General features: G+C 36.5%; 2 protein-coding genes and 1 long non-coding RNA gene across 3 annotated transcripts; all 3 read right to left on the bottom strand.

The window, feature by feature from the left end:
• Positions 1-7162: 7162 nt before the first annotated feature.
• Positions 7163-8409, bottom strand: LOC122197622 (uncharacterized). The gene is made up of 2 exons (XR_006191227.2): positions 7947-8409; positions 7163-7494 (listed from the first exon to the last, which is right to left on the bottom strand). It is a non-coding gene; the product is annotated as an uncharacterized LOC122197622 (long non-coding RNA).
• A 1840-nt stretch (positions 8410-10249) lies between these two features.
• Positions 10250-11756, bottom strand: LOC111914667 (basic peroxidase). The gene is made up of 4 exons (XM_023910367.3): positions 11404-11756; positions 11116-11295; positions 10834-10999; positions 10250-10731 (listed from the first exon to the last, which is right to left on the bottom strand). The coding sequence occupies exons 1-4, from the start codon at positions 11626-11628 to the stop codon at positions 10343-10345; spliced, it is 960 nt and encodes a 319-aa protein (XP_023766135.1). The 5' UTR covers positions 11629-11756; the 3' UTR covers positions 10250-10342.
• A 3146-nt stretch (positions 11757-14902) lies between these two features.
• LOC111914572 (uncharacterized) lies at positions 14903-17143 on the bottom strand. The gene is made up of 3 exons (XM_023910283.2): positions 16995-17143; positions 16265-16880; positions 14903-14947 (listed from the first exon to the last, which is right to left on the bottom strand). Exons 1-3 carry the CDS (start codon positions 17141-17143, stop codon positions 14903-14905), a joined length of 810 nt encoding a protein of 269 aa, XP_023766051.2.
• Between the last annotated feature and the right edge of the window lie 3638 nt (positions 17144-20781).

Raw genomic sequence — 20781 nt, 5'->3', positions numbered from 1 at the left:
GGGTGGAGCAGAGCCCCCAAGGGCTCAGGGTCGTGCTTTTCAGATTGTAGCAAAGGAGGTCAGGGCAGTGCCGGATGCAGCTGCGGGTATGTTTCTTTCTTGATGTCTTGTTATCTTGTGATGATTGTGGTGTATTGTTATGAGCTAGTATTTTGTTTGGGTTTCGTTGTGGTATTCGTCATTTTGCGGGTTGTGGTTTTGGTTATGGGTCATTGTTTTGGGAATTCCTTTGGTTATCATTCATAAGGGTTATTAGTGGAAACCCAGCATTGGGTTTCAGGCCGGGTAGCATTCGCGTTCTGAGGAGTGGTTGATGCAGATTGAGTTCTTTTGAGCAGGATGATCGGTGTTGATGTGAGATCTCGTTGAGGTTGTTTATGCTTGTGGGAAGCAGTCCGCGTGTAAGTGTTTTCTTTGTGGAAGAGTTGTTCTGGGAGGTCGGTGATGGCGACCGGTGGTTGATAGTTAGTGCCCAAGTGGGGGAGAATTGGAGAATTCTCCGGGAGATCGAAGTGTATTCGAGAGTGCTTAGCTGTTGGGATTCAGCAGGTGTTCTGTCAGTCCATAGGATAGGCTGATAGGGATAAGTGTCGGGCATGCGGGGCGGGATACAGACCTAGGGCATTTGATTGTGGAGGGCCTGGGAGCAGGCCGAGATCGAGTATGTTTGATGGAGTGAGAGTTCGGAACCCCTAGAGGGCTAGAACGGTATGCATGGGGGGATCTCCGGGAGGGATAGCCCGGAATGTTGAACGCTAGTTGAGCGGTCCGGATAGACTGAAGGCCGGTAGGCGTACCAGTCAGGCTGAAGGCTCGGAGAACGGTCCAGCCAAACTGAAGGCACTGAGAGCGGTCCAGATTGGCTGAAGGTTCTGAGAGAGTGGTCCAGATGGGCTGAAGGCCTGGTGAGGCGGTCCAGTCATGCTGAAGACTCTGCAGGTATTGTTGGATCGGTGTGAGGTTTTGGGTTGTGTATGCTGTGGTGTGATTGCATTAGGAGGTCTGGCCCCGGGTAGTGATCATGACTAGTGGAGATAGTGCATGGGCTTGAGAGTCCCTGCGATGAGAGTCAGAGTATGTGTGTTGGATGGATAGCGGATACGCAAGAGGTGGGGTAGCGTTGGGTGAGCACCGTGGCACTTGTTGAAGTGGCTATATGGCCAAGTGGATTCCTTGGAAAAGGAAGTGAGAGGGTGTGTAACTCCGAGAGGGAGTGCAAGTTCACGGAAGTGAAAGCAGCAGAGCAGAGTTATGATAGAGTAATCCGAGTATGGTTATTGAGCAGCGTGTTGCGGCAGTGGGATTGAAGCACATCCGGTTTGGGATGTCTGCTGAGGTCGCGGAAGGAATTCCGCAGATGTAGAGCTAAGAGACTCGGAAGGGATGCAGGGAGAGAGTCTTGGGCTCTCAATGTGATTCTGATCAGGGTATTGGATATGTGTCAGTGGTTCATCCTGGGGGATGTTGGAGGATATCATCAGTGTAACAGGTTTTCTCAACCTGAGGGTGCTAGAGCTATTTCAGCATGTGTATGTGATTGCAAGAGGAGAACTCGTGGGAGTTGCTCTGAGATTTAGAATGGGTCTTTCCATCGTCACGGAATGGATAGAGTGGGATTCGGACCGGGGATCCGATGGTTCCTGGCTTTCTAAGCCCTTATGGGTCGAGTGAATGTTGAGATTTGGGGCAGTGATGCGTCATGGGTAATTTGCGGTTATTGAGTGTGATTATCAGAGGGTACAGCCGGTGCCCGGCTCGAGACGGTGGTCAGGACACCGTAAGGAAAAAGAAAGTGTGTTTGAGTTTTGATGGGTATGCCTTGAGGGACTTGGCCAGGTTAAGGCCAGGTGGCACGTTGTGGGAGTATCTTTGGGATTGAAGTGCTGTAGGCTTCGAGGACGAAGCCTAATTTAAGTGGGGGAGAATTGTAACATCCCGAAATATTAAGAGTAGAGTTGAAGGGCTAAAAGAGTAATTGGGAAAGAGTGACTCGGCGAGTCCATGGGTGGACTCGGCGAGTAGAGTCGCGACTGGGTCGCGTGTTAAGTAGCCGACTCGGCGAGTCAGTGAGATGGACTCGGCGAGTAGGCGCTGAGTGGAGAAAACCCTAATTCTCGGGGTTGAGCCCTATATAAAGATCATTATGTTTTCCTCCCAGCCTCTTTGTTCCCCCTTAAGTTCCAGAAACCCTAGAATCGTGGAAAAGCACCATTGTTGAGCAATTTGGAGCTTGAAGAGGTGGTTATTGAAGAGATTCCAAAGAAGAAGAGGCTTGGATCAAAGGGCTTTGCAAGGATTCGGGATAATCTTCTCCTGGAGCTTCCTTTTGAGGTATCTTTCCATTGTTTGAACTGCTATTGTCTAGATTCTTCATTTTGGGGGTATTGAGATCTTATCCTTTGGATGTATTGGAGTTTAGAGGCTAGATCTGAGGTTGCTACCTCAGATCTGGGATGGAGAAGAGTTAGAATGCATGAAAGTCCCTGTGTTGAGTGTTGGATGAAGCTATCTTGTCCCAAACCTTAGCCCTAATGTGCAAAATGCATAGATCTCTTTGGATTCACGTAAAGTTTGCCACTTTACGTGATGGATGAGTTGTAGGAGGCTAGATCTATGTTTTGGAGCAATTGCATGGCCTGGAGTGCTTCTGTATGGATTCAGACCGGTGGTACTCGGCGAGTGTACTCGACGAGTTGCTTGAAGATGGCCTGGAACTCGGCGAGTTGTATGAACAACTCGGCGAGTATGATGAAGATTGCCTGGAACTCAGCGAGTTGTATGAACAACTCGGCGAGTAGGTTAAAGACAGCCTTAGACTCGGCGAGTCTGTTCTTGGGCTCGGCGAGTCTTGTCGAAGAATCCCAATATGTTCTGGTCGAGTCGAGAATCGGTGAGTCAAGGGATGACTCGGTGAGTTGTGTGCGAGTGGACTCAGAGTTGTTGAACTCGACGAGTCTCGGGGTGACTCGGCGAGTTAGGTCGCGGATTGAGTGAAGTTCTGATTATGGGAACTCGGCGAGTCATAGGGTTGACTCGGCGAGTAGGGTCAGTCAGGGGTTGACTTTGACCTTGTCTTTGACCAAGGGTTGACCAGTGGTTTCCAGGGGCATTTTGGTAATTGTTGATTGTTGTTTTGAGTTCAGCGCATTGGCGGTTGTCCAGTGGTAGAGATCATATCAATGATCAGAGCAGTTCGGGTTATCAGTTCAGTCGGCAGTTTCGAGGTGAGTTATCCTCACTATATCAACAGGGTCTAAGGCACCAAGGCCGGCCCTTAACGGATTGAGATCTGTGTAGTTGTTATTATGTTTCTGCTTTGATATGTTTGCATCCTGTGAGTTAGGATGGTATATGCTAGAGACCTGATTGAGATCGGTATCCTGAGAGATAGGGTGATGCTATGCTAGTGACCTGTTATGTCGATATCCTAGATAGGATGATGATATGCTATGTGATCTGTTTGATCTGCTTGTTGACTGTGAATTGCTATATGATTGTATGTATATGTGCACATGGTTGTTTGGACTGGAGTTGGGTTGAGGCGGGTCCTGCTGTGTGCGGTAGGCCAAGATACCCAGGGCGGACCGGTTGTCCCGAAGGCCCAGCGAGCGGTCCGGATAGGCTGTAGGCCCGAAAGGGCGGACCAGACGTGCCGAAGGCTCGGAGAGTGGACCAGATAGACTGAAGGCCCGGTGCGGGCGGACCAGTCATACTGTAGACTTAGAGAGTGGACCAGGTGGATTGAAGGCCCGGGACCGGGCGGACCAATCACACTGTAGACTCGATGTATGTGGATAGACTCAGAGAGTGGACCAGGTGGACTGTAGGCCGGTGCGGCGGACTAGTCACACAGTAAACCCGAAGTGCATGGTTGGTCTGTGATCGGATATGCTATGGCATGTTATGCGTGTATGGTATTTGTGGTTGGTATTTTGGGGATATCTCACTAAGCTTTCGGGCTTACAGTTGTGGTTTCATGTTTTTTTCAGGTTCTTCAGGAGACTGTGGCAAGACGAAGGCGTGATCGTACCGCTCCTCATGATTTCGTAGTATTGTGATTCTGGGAACACGTTAAATGTTTTGTATCGAAAACCTTTTTGTAAAGATTTAATGGAATCAAGATGTTTTTGAAAAAGTTAAAATTGGTTGTATTTTTCGGTCGTTACATTACATCTTTTGTAATGTTTCTTATAGTTTTGCTCAATTCATCAATAAAGGCAGTCATATTAGACATCAAAGTTAAGACATATACATAATTAAGACTTTTACAAGGGAAAAGTCAACAAACAAAATAGAAAAATAAATAACTTCTGATTAAATTAATCAGATTCCTCTTGGATGAAAGGGATACTCTCACTACTGATTTCTATTAATTTATAGTTGGCACCTTTTTTATATAATTCATATAATTAATTATCACCATTTTCCTTTTTGCAGATGGAGGTGGGATTAAAATACCATAAAGAAACGGGTTGATAATTTTATGGGTTGTGGCATGATAAATTTTCTATATATGGGTTTTATTTTTCAACTTAATCCAAAAAAAATGTTTTGTTTTTACATAAGATATTGTTTATCATAAATTTTGTTTATTATTTGGGTGAATAACAATCATTGCTATTCTTTCTTAACTCCTTATGTCATAATGCATCCGTTGCTGAGAGGGTAATTTGTAATCTTCGTGATCTTTCAATGTTTTTTGGCTCGTCCAACCCCACAAAGCGGGTTCTTCCCTAGTTATTCTGAATTTAAAAATATTTTTTACAACATTTCATTATTTTTATTCATGTAACAAAAAATTATAATAAATGTTTTTAGTGTTAGAAAAAACAGTCTATTTATTATTATATTTATTTTATAGAGAAAAATATATTTACATTAAATAATAATCATTTCAGTAATTATAGTGTTGATTTACACATTTACTACAATGAGTACTTTACATATATAATAAATGTATTAATTGGTGAAATTAATTAATTTTATATTAATAAAAAAAGGAAAATACCACCTAATGAGATGTGGAATTTAAATAAAAATATATTTATGTTAAATAATAAATGTTACAATAATTATAATATTGATTTATACATTTATTACAATGAACACTTTACATACATAATAGAGGTATTAATTAGTGGATTCGATTAAATTTTTATTAATAAAAACAATAAAATACCACATAATGACATATTTTTTTTGGAACGACAAATACAAATTTATACTAAACTGATCATAAATTATTTCATATATGTCCACAGTGAGACTTTAACCTTTGACTACTAGGATGGAGGGAAACACATGATACTGCTAGGCTAGAAGCCCTTTGGTACATAATGACACATGGAATTTAAATAATTCAAAAATCTTTTTAACATGTGTTATTTTTTTTACTTTTGACACATGTTATTTATTAAAAACTTTTGTCACATGTCATTATGTGAGATTTTTGAATTATAATGACATATGGAATTTAAATAATTCAAAAATCATACATAATGATATGTGACAAAAGTTTTAAAAAAAATAACATGTCTCAAAAAGATTTTTATTTATTAAGATAGATGTTGTGTGTATATGCATATTTTAAAAAAACTTGTGCATATGCATATGCACATTAAAAAAAACATTTTTAATACATCTATAATTATATTCATATGCATATGTCATATGAATATCACATGGTCGTAAATCCATAAGCCAAGACATCAGTATTTCACTCAACATAGTAAAAACACAACTCAACAAAGTTGTCATGCTTGAGTGTTTAAAACCACTGAAACCTTGAATCGAAAGAAAAGCATTATTCATAAAGAGGAATGCAAGAAATAGCAATATACATTCATCTAACGATGATTAGGTAGATTTTTTAATGTACAAAGTTGTCATAGTATCAAATGAAAATAGAAAATGATATTCTAAGCAGATAAATTGACTTTACCTGAGTCAAAAACTCTGAATTTGATTCAGCCTCTGGAGAAACCATCAAGTTTTTTCATAGCAACGCTTTTTCCATTATTTAAGTTTGTAAAATAAACCCTTCTATATGAACCTTCACCAATCAATGCCTTAGATCCAAAATTCTCAGCTTTTTCTTTCAATTCATCGAATGAAAGTGAAGGAACTGCTTTTTGAGCTTCATGTTTGACAAGAGGTGGTAATTGTTAGAGTACATATCCATGCTAAAAAAATTGAAACAGATTCAATAGCAACTTCCAATCACATTTACGACACTTCCGATCACAAGAAATCAAGTCAAAATAAATTTGTATCTAACAATCATCTTTTCCTCATATATTACATCAATGGTATATGAATCAACATCCACATTGAATTGGATTCTACAATGAATTTAGTTACCAAATTTTATATATGCATGTTAATACATATATCTAAGAGGATTACAAAAAAATTGAAAAAAAATAATTTTATTTATTTATTTATTTAAATCAGCAAAGATATTTCTTACATTTCGAAATTAATAACTAAAAAAAGGATTTTTCAAAAGAAAAATGTATTTTTTATGCATATTCATATTTGTTTTTTGTGTATATGCATATTTTAAAAAAAATATTTTTTTATGTTTCTATATGTATGTATAAGAGTAAGCATATACATCTATATACGAATAATATATATATATATATATATATATATATATATATATATATATATATATATACACACACATAAGAATAAATATATGCATATGACAATTAGATACATATGATTTTGCTTATGTATATACATATGCATATGCATAAGAATAGATATATACATAAGACAATTAAATACGTATTAGTATGCTTATGTATATGCATATGCATATGAATAAGTGTATATATATATATATATATATATATATATATATATATCAACATATGTCATATACGTCATGACAATTGCAACTAAAATCATATATATTGTAGAACAACAATGGAATGTCAAATTACAAAAGAGACACAAACCTATCGCTAAATGTTGAGAATTCATAGTCACCAGCTGAAATAAAATATTCATTAGCTCATACAAACCAACAACTCAGGATAAAACATCTCAGTTGCACAAACATAACCTTGCTCTAGTGCAGATAAAGAACCATGATAATCTCCTTCAATGATGAGTGTAATTGCAAGTTGTGAATAGATGTTACAAACCCATAACTTCTTAGAAAACCTTCCAATACATAACAATAACATTTAGCACAAATCCAAATTGTACAACTTGCATATAATAATGCTAATTAAAATATAAGTTATGACAAGAACTCCATACTTTGAAGAACATGTAACAAGAAATTGCATTGTAAAAGTAAAACCACAGAAGAAACTTTCATACCCTTCTCCAAACTCCACAATAGGTGCTAGTCCCTTTGTTTAGTAGTTGTTTTTAAGAAGATACAGATCCAACGCGATGGTAACACTAGCTCAGTAAGCTGAAAGCTCTGCACTTCAACTCAACGCATAAGGATTTTCCCCTTGTTGAATTAGAACCCTATTCAATAAAAAACAAACAACATATCAAACAAACATGTATGTCATAAGGACTTTCCCCTTGTCGATTTTGTGTAAAATATTGTTGTTCAAAAAGTAAGGAACCTGTTTCTAGGTTTCGCTAACAGGACCTTATATAAAGAAAAGCAACTAACATCTTATTAAGCTTAACAAAGCATTAAACAAATCAATCCTATCACATTTCCAAAATAATAAGCAATTCTTGATGGTCCGATTATTATGTAAAGCTTGTTTTATATCCGACCAAAAAATTTCCTAGATTTTAAATACACATTTTATCAAACAGGTGGTATGCATTTTCAGTTTCTTCAAAATTTCATAATAATAATCCTACTAATTCAAACCCATTTCGATATACAATAAAGTACATTTAAAACCAAGCAACTGAAACTGGCATGAAAGTGAGAAAGTAGAGAGAGATACGTAATTTACCATCTGAACTGGAGACATGGATGTGAGAGGTGGCAATGGTTAACATGATGGCGAGAAGGTATGTGGCATACGACCTGGTTTCCATCGATTGAAGAGAAACCTTCAAACAATCGATTGGAAGGAAATTTATCTCTATTTCATACCCTAATTAGACCCATCAATGTTTCGAATTCAGGAATCAAACAAAACTAAAGAGAATGAACAAATTAGGGAAGCCGTGTAGAAAACTAAATTGAGAACAGTTTAACTAAAATCAAAGTAAAAATTTCATTCCAATAAACACACAACACAAGGGGATCAAGCACCCCCAGTACATATGATTTAGAGACTTGATTTATGGTCTCTAAGGCGGTGAAGCATGAGCACGGTGGTGTTCATAATTTTTTAGGCTATTCAAAAATGTCTGTTTTTTGAAAAAAATAATAATAAAAATATAAAAAAAATAAACTTATGCATCTGATATATGCATAGTTCGTTGGTTCACTCCCTAAAAGGGAGTTCGTTGTTGAACTTCATTTTCTCTCTCTCTTTCTATATATATATATATATATATATATATATATATATATATATATATATATATATATATATATATATATATATATATATATATATATATAAGAGTATATGATGCAAATAGTCCCAATGGTTTAGGTAATCTGCGTGTTTGGTCATTAATTCATTTTTTAACTCGGACGATCCCTAAAATATTTTTTATTGGGTGATTGGTCCTTGCCGGACCTAAAAAGATTATTCCCCATAGTGATATATGTTTATTTTCTTTTTTTATTATTTTAATTATTATAAAATAAAATAAACTATTAATATATTATTGGAAAAAGGACCCATTCCACCCTAAATCCTCTTCTAGTTCTGGCACCACCTTTGGTGACAATCTCAGAACATAATTCCAGTTCTCCGGACAAACTAAACCTATAACTAAAATCCAATCTGCTAATCAAATCAAAAACCAAAATTAAACCTGATATTTAAATCCTAAACCAAAATCGAACCAAATGACTTAAACCCAAAATTCAAAATTGAACCTACAATTCCAGTTCCCTAGGTTCGTCGTTAAGATCAAATCAAATTAAAACTAAAATGAAACCTAAAACAAACCTACTAAAATCAAATGCATCTACGCGGAGTAGAGGCGGTATGAAGGTTGACATTAGGGTTTATCAATTCAACTCTGAATTGCTACTGAGATGATTGCATATTAGTTGAACAGTCATCGGAACTTGCAAAAACCGAAAGGATTTCAACCAAACTCTACAAAATTCGAACCTACAAATTGAATGTTTGACGAAAGAAATTAGATTCAACGAGAAGAACTTGCATGGGCGGTGGGCGTTGGTGGTTGGAGCAGCGAATGTTGGTGTCGTCGATTTTGCACTCGTCGATTTTTCGATGGTGGAACCCTAACACCAGCAACACTGTCCAGAGGCTGACGATGGTCCAAGCAACAATTTTGGTCGCTAACACAGCCTCCGATGTAGGGATTGAGCAGCAGTTTAGATCCCTAAGCAACAGTCTACCAAGGCGGATATCTACAGTGTCCAGTATATATCACCCCTTCTTCTCGATCGAGGGTGAAGAAAGTAGTGGTGTTGATGAAGGAGAGACTATTAGGCTTTCTGGTGAGAGAAAGGAGGTGGTTGGGAGCTTTCCGACAGGTAAAGGAGGGGAGGAGGGAAGAAGGAAATTTGTAGTGGTGGTAGCAGATGAATTGGTCGATGATAATGATTAACGTCTTGTTCCCAAGTTTAACAAAAGAAAAGAAGAGAATAGAAAAGAAAGTCATGAGAGAAAAGAAGAGAAGGAAAGGAAAACAAAATTTTCTTTTGTGTTCACGAGTTGGAGAGAAGTGGAAGGAAAATGAATCATTTTGTTCTTTCTTTCCAAATCCTCCTAAATCGGAAGGAAAGTTAGGAGGGAAAATGATCCTCTCATTTCCCTCCACTTCCCCCCTTTAATAAAATTTGGAAACATTAATTTCTTTTATTTTCTTCTCATTTCCATCCATTTACTTTCCTTTCTCTCGGTAAGTTGAACTCGGGAATGAGGTGTAAGAGACATGGGAAGGGTGAAGGTAAGGGGTGGGACCCATTCATTTTTAATAAATAAATAATTAACAAATTAAAAAAAAATAAAAAGGGTAATACAATCTAAAACAGGGACTAAACGCGCAAAGAAAAATTACATGCTAAAGACCGTCCGAGTTAAGAAAAAAAATAGGGACTAAGCGCACATTACCGAACCACGAGGATCATTTGCATAATTTACTCTAAGAATAAATCAAATGAAGAAAATTCTTATAGTACGTAGTGGATAGTTTTATTAGGTTTGAAATATTATTATACATTGATCATTACGTACATCACTATTCTTCTTTCTTAATTGAGAGCAGTGCAAAGAGTCCTTATCTCCCCATTAGCACCGGTAAGGGGATCAAGGTCTCCCATCCTAACCATCGCAGCAGCAAAATCAGATTCAAATAAAGCAGGGTTGTCGACGTACTCTTGTACGATGCTATCAGTTGAATCTCCATTAAACAGTGCCTGGTCTGATGTTAGAAGACCCCTTCTTTCCAAAAGATTCCTGAAGTAGTTGACGTCAAATGTATTTGGTGTCACCAAATCAAGTCGCTCCAAGTTCCCGTCGCCTCCAGTCTGCGGACAGTTGGTCCTAAGGTTACTAGCAAATTCAGGATCTATGTTTGAGTCGTTGGCGTATATCCTCGCCCTAAACGTAACGCATCTTGCTTGCCCTATTGTATGAGCCCCTGCATGACAACAAGTATAAGTATTATGTAACAAACATGTTTTCATTTCATCTGTCAGGAAGATATATTTAATTAAAATATATAGATGTAAGTGATCATTACCTGAAAGAGCAACCATGTCTCTTACGCTGAGTGACTTTTGAGCAAAGATTGGAATGAGTACATCTAAACCCATACTACCTAATGGAAGAATATTGTTAGCTTCATCTGGGTTTGTTGTTAGAGAATCTCTTCTTCCAAGCCTTACTGACCATGAAGGACCACCCACCTACGTATTAATTTCAGACATAAAAAAAAACTAATTAATTTAATTACCAGTCGAAATTGCAGATTCTATGAATCTTTATTTATGTACATCATATAAAAGCTTTTGCCATATATTACCTCTACAGAAGCATCACGAGCAGCGACAGCAAGTACATCTGCACAAGAAACAATGCCAGGACATACGCTCTCGACAGCAGCTTTTGCATCATCTATAACTTCATAGCCCCTCACACCTCCGTTCCTAAATGCATCCTTTTCACTTGGGGCAACTTCTAGTAATATTGATGCATCACAACCCTGCAAAACTTACATGATCTGATGTATAAATAGAAGCACCATGCATATATGCATATATGGAAGAAGTGCATGTGTGTGAGAGAGATTTAATTAAGAAACAAAATGAACCTGAACGAAACAATCGTGAAAGTGAAGGCGAATGAGAGAGGCTGCCATGCGACGGTCACTTGTCACCGCAGCACCAATAGAAGTTCTAATAGTGCTGAGTGCATTAGGGCATGTGTCATCGTAAAAGGTGGAAGAAAGCTGAGCTTTGCATGGTATGTAATTCAATGAGACAAGTAAACTGAGTATGGGAATCAAGATAGTTACAATAGACTTATCATACTCCATTTTTTTTTCTTAAAAGAAAGAAGAGAAAAATGCTTTAATTAGTCTCTTCTTTTTTATGACTGTGTAGCCTAAAATATTTGACAAAGAACAATCACCGATCGATACATATATATACTGCAAAAGAAGGGACATGCAAGTAGGATATAATTATCCAAATACATTAATCCACTATTGAATGAGTCATATCATGACGAGGCCTGGCCTTGAGCTATTTAATCCATTAGAAAGCTCGATTGCATTATTTTGAAAGTCCCTCTCGAAGCGTGATAGAAGAAGAAAAGTATTTGCTCGTGACAAATGCAATCAAATCATGCATTAATTGCATTATGTAACCATTTTTGGGAGTTTCGGTGTTTTTAAAAAAGGGAGGTGATTCTTCCACATATTTTTTTTATTCATCCACGTAACTTGATAGTTATTTGACAATTATACCCTTTATTAAATATAAACTATATTTAGAAATTTAATTATTTTTAAACCCGACGCTTCTTCTTCCTCACAAACCTCGTTCTTCCACTTTCCTCCTTAATTTGATGTTGCAATCTTCAACCATCTTCGGCCCTATGTGTGTCTGAAGGACCAGAATGCATTGACCGGAGAGATTTAGTCTTAACACGACTGACTAGAAACATTTTTCGTGAAGATTTTGTGTGGCCCTCGAGAACCCGTTGAACTACGCTCTAAATTATTTGGGTGATATACTTGAATCGAGTGTGTTAGGCGTGTTATCTACCTTGACACAGACGCCATTTTAAACTACTGAACATCAATCTGCTAAACAATTGCATCATCGGGGCTCCGAAATAAAGTCCTACAAACTTAACAAACTACTTCACAGACAACTTCTGGTCCAACCCGGAAATGTCACGCACATTCAGGTTACTTGTAAACCAGCGTAATGGTAATGGATCTGAGAAATCGGCGAAAAGGGAAAAACCGTCGGAAAATCCAAATCAGAGAAAAAGGGGGATCTACGAACTGGTTCGTTGCTGCCGGTTCTGCTAGTGTTTGCCGGAAATATTGAACCGATTGATCACCGGTGGAACCAACATAGTTTCGGAAGGAAAATGTGAAGCATAGCTGCTGGTCACTACATTCCAGGTGAATTCATTAGATTGCAGCGAAATGAGGAAGATTTGAGCCTCATGAACGTGTTGTGGGTTGCGTCTTCGTTTGGAAACTGAAACAACCCTAAAAAGCCTAGGAATAATTAAATTAAAATACACTATACAATTAAGTAAAGGGTATAATTGTCAATTATTAATAAAGTCTGTGGATGGATGAAAACAAGCGGTGGAAATATCAGCGCCCTTTGAAAAAAGTTGACATGTTCTTTTAAGATTATTAGGCGTGTCAATTAGATATAACACCATTTTGGTGGCATATCACATGCCACATCATCAATGGTGTTATAACATTAAGTGGGGAAATGGTCACCATGTTGTATCTTGTTATAACACCAATTTTTTTTTTTCCATTTTCTAATTTATTTTTTATTTTTTTCGAATTTCTTTTTTTTTTTTTTAATTTAGACAAATATTTTTAAAATATAACATAATAAATAAAACATAATGTTTAAAAATTATAAATAACATACAATAATTTTTAAAGATTAAAATTAACATAGAAATTAAATTACACATAACATGCAAATTCAAAAATAAATAAATAAATAACGTCCAAATTCAAAAAAAAAAAAAAAAAATTACAATGCTATTCGTTGTCGTTATTGTTACCATAGAAGATATAATCCGCCAAGTCTTCTCGAAATTGTCTGTGTTTATTTACGTCCTAAATGTCAACAACGCGATGCAAATACTCTGTTGTTCCTGGTTGAAACTAAACGTGTCTGGGCTCCATTAGGATATAGTATGCAATATTTCGCCATTTATCTTCTACTACCATTTTATGCATTATGATACATGCATACATGATATATCGTAGAGTTTCTAAATTTAATGGTCGTGCTGCATGTTCGACTATATGCCACTTCGCATCGGCGGCTCAACCATTTTGGGGGCTCAAAGCGCCCCAAAAATTTGGGGCCCTTTGGCCTTTGCTATACTCGGAAGATGAATATGTCGCAAAAATCAAAATCGGTAGCAGAATGCAATGTCATTTTGGTTTCATGAATGCAGCGATCATTAATTTATTCTTCCGCTTCATTTATTTTATGGTTAACGGATTAGATTTTTTAATGGACTAAACTTTTGGACTTTGGAGAATATGAGGCCCCTTAGAATTGGGGGCCCTAAGCCCTTGCTTAAAAAAGCAAAACATAGAGTCGGCCTTGCCACTTCGCCTTTAGCACTCCAAAAGCACGTTCCACATCCTTACATGCTCCTTCTTGTCTTCTTTTAAAAAAAATTGTCTCATTCTTCAACCAGGTGGTGGAATGCCTTCATGTAACGTCCCAAATTTCGAGTCCAAAATTTTCATTTTAATTAATTGATTATAAAAACATTCATAAGAAAACTATGTAAAAATATATCATATTTGAAAACCCAAATCATAAAATAGTAACATGTGAGAGTACAATCCCAGAATATCTCAAGTGCGGAAAAATAATGCGTGTGTGTATGATTTACTGCTACCGCGCCAGTCCTTCCCCTTCGCTAAACAGGTACCTGAAACCAAAAATATAAACTGTAAGCACGAAGCTTAGTGAGTTCCTTCATCGTACCACATACCATACAATCATATAGCATACATACTGTCGAACAATTTTGGGGTGCCCAACCTACCCGGTACGGCCATTCTAGGGTGCCAACCTACCTGTGTCAAGCCATTATGGGGTGTTGACCTACCCGTGTCAAGCCATTCTGGGGTGCTGACCTACCTGTCGGTCCTAAGAACCGACCCTTGGGGACTATTCCACCCCTACTACAGCTACTATCACATATATCATAACATAAACATACTATCAGACATATCTGGGGTGTTCGAACTACCCTTCGGTCCTAACAACCGAACTTGGGGACTATTCCCCTCCTACTACCACTATCACATATCATGCCAGCATATAAACATATCATCACATACTGTCAGACATATATGGGGTGCCTGACCTACCCTTCGGTCCTAACAACCGAACTCTACTGCTATCACATATAATATATCATGTTAGCATATAACATATCAGGTAGTAGCAAACCTAGATGCTATCACAAAGACAATCATCTAACATACAACTCCTACTGGTGGGCCGACATTGTAACCGTAGACCCACCACTACTGGAAGGTAACTCATGTTGAACAAGTAGCTGCTGATAATCTACGCGAGAAATCTCTGTCTATTGCTGCTCCAGAAATCCTCCGGCTATAATCCCCACAAAACACTTAGTCAGAGTCTGATATCTATTCTTAGGGTAAAATGACCATTTTACACCTAACCAAGTCCAAGTCAAAGTCAAAGCCAAAGCCAAAGTCAACTTCCAGTTGACCTGACTCGCCAAGTTGGGCCGCCAACTCGTCGAGTCCCTACCCCGCTAACTGTCCTTATCCACGCCTCTACTCGTCGAGTTCAGAAATGACTCGACGAGTTCTCCTTCTATACGAGCATCGAATGAACCTTCATCCGACTCGCCGAGTTGTATGAACAACTCGTCGAGTTTATCCTCATCCTATGAACCAGTCATGTCCTAGACTCGCTGAGTTGTAAGAAAAACTCGTCGAGTTCATCTTCAAATGTTGGGAGATTGCCTTGGAATCGCCGAGTCGGCTCATACACTCGTCGAGTCCTATGAACTCCAGGACTATGGCTTTTCCCAATACGTTTGGTTCACTCCCCTGGACCCTCTAAAACCCTTCTGACAATCAACTAGGTCTCTTTGAACCATAACAGAAAGGGGAGTCTAACCTCGGACTCGTCGAGTCCCAAGAACGACTCACCGAGTCGATATTGTCCAAGTCTATTCCTTCGATTTCTGGTGTACAACTCTTGTCCAAATGATAGATCTAGGTCCCTAAACTCGATCTAGCACGTAAAGTTATGAACATTACGTGCATGCATGGGACTTTGAGCCTAAAAGGCTCTAAAAGAGATTCTTAAGTTGCATGGGGGCTCCCATGGGTGCAAAAGCAGCCCTTTTCTACCTTGTAACTCCTTCATGGACCTAGATCCGAAGCCTCAACCCCCGACCATGCTTGCAATCATGGTCGGTTACCAAGAATGGCTTATAAAAGACCTAAATCTCTTCAAAAAGGGGATCTAGCAAATGAACAAGCAAGGTGTCGACTTTATACTTTCTGGGGACTGCAAATGATGCACAAACTTGAACTCCCTTGGTCTTCTCTTGATCCTTCTAGGCCCTTCCTTCTTTCTTGTGATCAAAATCACCAAAATTCACCATAAATGTCTTTAGATCTTCTCACACACCGCTAATGTTTGCTATGGGGGGGGGGGGGGGTTCTGGAAGCAATAGGGACGAAGGGTGGCTGGATGAGATGTTTAAATAGGGTGTAAACCCTTAGATTAGGGTTTTGTCCAGTCAGAGTCTACTCGTCGAGTTTGGAAGCCGACTCGACAAGTCCGTCATTTAAATCTCGTATCAAATCCGCTTCTACTCGACGAGTTGGGCCTTCAACTCGCCGAGTCCCAGGCCAAAAATGCAAAATACTTAAATAAAATACATACCAGGAACCAGGTACTACACTTCACGAATGTGGAATACTGAGGATATATTCCATCTGTAAGGTAATACCCATATTTGTATTCGTTTCCATTCACCCTGAAAGGAGCATCCGAGGCCTTTCCATTCAAAAGATCATCGAATATTGGTGACTGATCAAGAACGTTGACGTCATTGTTGGAACCCGCAACCCCAAAAAATACATGCCAAATCCATAAATCTTGAGAAGCAACAACCTCTAAAACCAACAAAGGTGATCCATAATGACCACTTGTGTATTTCCCTTTCCTTGCTACCGGACAATTTTTCCATTTCCAGTGTGTGTAATCAATGCTTCCGATCATTCCGGAAAACCCATAGCGTTCTTCATGCGTCGCATACAATTCTTGCAAATTATGCAACAAAGGTTTCTGCAAATACACGTCTCCAAATGTTTCAACAACACCCCTTGGCAATGTATACAAACTCTCCCTTGCGGTTCTTTCGGACATTCTCATATAGTCGTCCATGGTGTCAGGTGACTCCCTCATAGCCATCAAACGAATGGCCGCAGCACATTCCTGCAACGTTGTAAACCCTCGTCTACCTCTAGCATCATATCTCAATTGAAAAAATTCATACCTAAACATAAATTAACTACAGTTTAAAAATATATTGCATATGTTGTAAATTTAAAAAGAAACATGTAGTACATTTTTATTTATTTTGTATAATAGTATAGTAAAGAAGCGATACCGGCTTTCCAATGCGTTGGCGATTTGTAAGAACACATCCCTACTCAAACGAAATTTTCTTTTGAAGTCCTTCGCCCCGTATACATAATTATCCGCAAAGTAATCGCGATATAGATGCTCGTGTCCTTCCTCGTGATTTTTGTTTAACATCACACGTCTCGTTAGCAGCAGGGCTAGGTCTGGCTGTAGCAGGTCGTTAGTGTAATAATGATACATCATCCTGAAGAATATATTGTCATCGAAATCATCGGACGAGTTGAAAGGATCCATAATTTTTTTAAGATAATTGAGGTTATATAGAGAGAAAAAGAGAAGGTATGTGTAAAAAAAATGTTTAGATAATAGGTATTTATATAAGAAAAGAATAAATAATTTTAATTTTTTTTAATTAAGTCAATGGTTTAATACGCCAACGGTCCAATTTTTCTCGTTTCACCCGGTGATAACGGTCACGAAATCCTCCGCGACGAGCTGCAATGAGTTGGGGGGTGTGTTCCCCCCGTTATGACCGCGTTTCGGACTTCCACATCAGCCTCGTCATTGCTCGATCGTTATGTCCCATACCGAAATTACTAAAAAAAAAACTCAAAAACATATAACTTCAAACCTAAATTACTAAAAAAAACATAAAATCATAGAAATTTAAACATAAAAATGACTTAAAAACCATAGAAAATTAAACATAATAATTAAAACGTTCAAAACCTAATTTTCATACTTGTCACAAACTTGTTTTTGGATTTTCATAAACGCGGTTAAATTTTCAGGATTGATATTCGGTTGCAGTGTTGTATTTAAAATTTGAAGATCGATAAGTGCTAGTTTTCGGTGACAAGATTTCTCCGTTGAGTCATTTTTTTTGCAAAGAACTTACAGTTTTGTTAATTTTTTCCGCAAATACGTCTTCATTACTCATTTTTCCGCTTGAAGACGACGTTTTTTTTTTCCTTTTCCCTTCCCGGTGGTCAACGAAGTTGGACTTCCGGTGGACCCTCCCCTGCGGTGTCGTCGAAACCTTCGTTGAGGTCGATAGAGGTTGTTTTTGGATTGGAGATGTTAACATTTGAATGTAACCTTGATATTGATCATTTGGAGTGGTTGAGATATTTTGATTTTGCTCCAAACTTGTGAGCAAAAATGAAAGCATAGAAAGATATGTGAATGGTTTTGTGGTGTGAAATTGTGTAAAAATATTTGGTATTTATATGGTTTAATAAGGTTAAAAAGTTAATTTTTTTAATGTCTAACGGGTCAAAAATTAACCATTTGCCACAAATGAATGTCATTGGTTGTAAGAACGCATAATTGGCCTCAATTCACACAACGATTACGGACTAGGGGACGGTGTTCACAGGTAAACACCCCCGCCACACATCACCCTTTACACTTAAAAAAGCCTCTAATACCCTTCGGCCTTAGAAAAGTTACCTTGTTTCATATCTTGAACAACAAATTATCGCAACACCAATGAAAATGGAGAACAGCCTCAATAAACTAATGAAGAACCATCACAGCAATTTATTGATCTACGTGAGAACATTTTACAGCCAAAAACTTTTAGTTTCGTTTTCAATAGTAGTAGTGAACTTCATTAGTTATCTTTGTGGGAAACAACTTAAAACCAAAACTTTTAAACTTAAAATCAACAACAATCATTTAACTTTGGAATCCAAATATGGGTTACACGTTTCTTGCAAACCATTTTTGTCCCTTCAAATATGGGTTAAAAAACACTCATTTTTGGTCCCTTTAAATATTGGTTTAATTTAGTATTGATTACAGATTTCTTGCAAATAATCCAACACTTGTACTTGAATCATGTGTTGTATTAATCAAATCGTACGCTGTATATGCATGTGGAAGATGGCTGCCATAAACGAACGCGGTAGGTGTGCTCTTGAAACCATTTACTATTCTTTGCGCCCACTTCATGGCCCATTAACAGTTTTGCTTAAAATTCAAAACATTAAATACAATCTAATCGCGATTTCCAACCATATTAATTTATATAATTGTAGAGTCAAGTACATGTGCAGTGGAATTATTGAGATGACAAGTAATTAATGTTTTCCTTTTATCTTTCGAAATATCAGATACAACCATCATCATATAAAGAACAAGGTTCAAGTGATATACATGGAATTAAGTGTTAGCTTAAAAATAGATTATAATTAGGCAAATCCTCGCGCGTTGTGCGGGAATAGAATTATATAGTTTAAATAATAACTTTTACCAAATTATTATTTAATATTTCTACTTTGAAACAAAATGTTAGTACTAAAGTAAACATATAGTTAACATATTAGTTTTATTAATATTATAGTTTAATTTTTAAGTCATTGTGATATATACAATTACTTGATAATTTTATAAACCGTTTAAAATTATGTAAATTATATATTAAATAAATGATAATATAACGGGTAACAAAACGAATGAACAAAAATAAGAACTGCAACTTTTAGTAACATAAAAATAGAAAAACATATATTATAACATTTATATTAAAAAAGATATATACAACGAATAATAAAAAATATGAAAAATAAACACTATAACTTTTAATAACATAAAAACACTAAAACATCCATTATAACATTTAGTAACATAAAACATCAATTATAACATTTATATTAACTCTTCATATTTAAATAAAAAATCTCTTCAAATACATTAATGTTTTTAATGAGTAAAACTTTACAACTTTATAAAAGAAAGGAAAATAAAAAAGTTATTAATGATTACTAATTAATAATCATAATTTAAAAACTCTTCAGTTGTAACTAATGAATATATATAAATTAGAAAACTCTTGAGTTGTAGTGTGAGTTTCAAATGAATGTGGTACTTGGAAATGTATATTTATTATTATTATTATTATTATTATTATATTCTTCTAAATAATTGGTTTTTATGCATCATTTTAATCCCTTCAATTATTAAACATAAAGATATTTAATTATAGATTTATAACATACATAGGTGCATATACATGTTAAATATATATATATATATATATATATATATATATATATATATATATATATATATATATGTAAATGTCATATGTAATTCTTGTAGTAGTAAAATGAATAAATTACTTTCATATGAAGAACATATCATGATATGTCTATCATAATTACATATCAAATGTTCAAAATTATGTTATCTTTTAAATATTGTCTTTTAAATATGTTGTGTAGGATAACCCAACAAAAAAATAATAGAAAACAAACATAATCAAAATAGAAAAACTACAATCAAATAAATAAGAGCATTGGGTGGTTGAATATATAAATAAAGATGTTACATAAACATACATTTAAATCAAAAGAAAAAACTAACATTCGTCAACTTTGCTCAAACAAAAAAAACTTATATCCATTTTATGAATCTTCTTTCTTCATTTAACACCATTCAACCATAGAAACTTGATGACAATTCTTCACTAACTTGCAATCAAAATATTTTTCTTGAAAAAGAAGAAGCAGAAAGATATTCCAAGCAAAACATTGATGTTTGGAGAGTCACATTCAAGATTGAGTAATACACACAAATCACATATAAAGATTAAACGAGAAACTGAATATAAAGAAAGAATAGAAAAGCTTCATTTGTTTTGGTTGAAAGAAAAAATCATATTACAATTACCATCGATGCGACATAACCCATTTCTTCAAATCATCATATTTGGATCGTGAATGCTTCAACTATGAGAAAACTTTTGAATCACAATATCTTGAAATCTTTCTTACATGTAAGATTTTATATAACACAAAAGACACAAA

Source organism: Lactuca sativa, chromosome 4 (genome assembly GCF_002870075.4).
Source record: "Lactuca sativa cultivar Salinas chromosome 4, Lsat_Salinas_v11, whole genome shotgun sequence".
Classification (NCBI taxonomy): domain Eukaryota; kingdom Viridiplantae; phylum Streptophyta; class Magnoliopsida; order Asterales; family Asteraceae; genus Lactuca; species Lactuca sativa.
The sequence above is the reverse complement of the archived record's forward strand: the minus strand, read 5'-3'. Positions and strand labels throughout refer to the sequence as shown.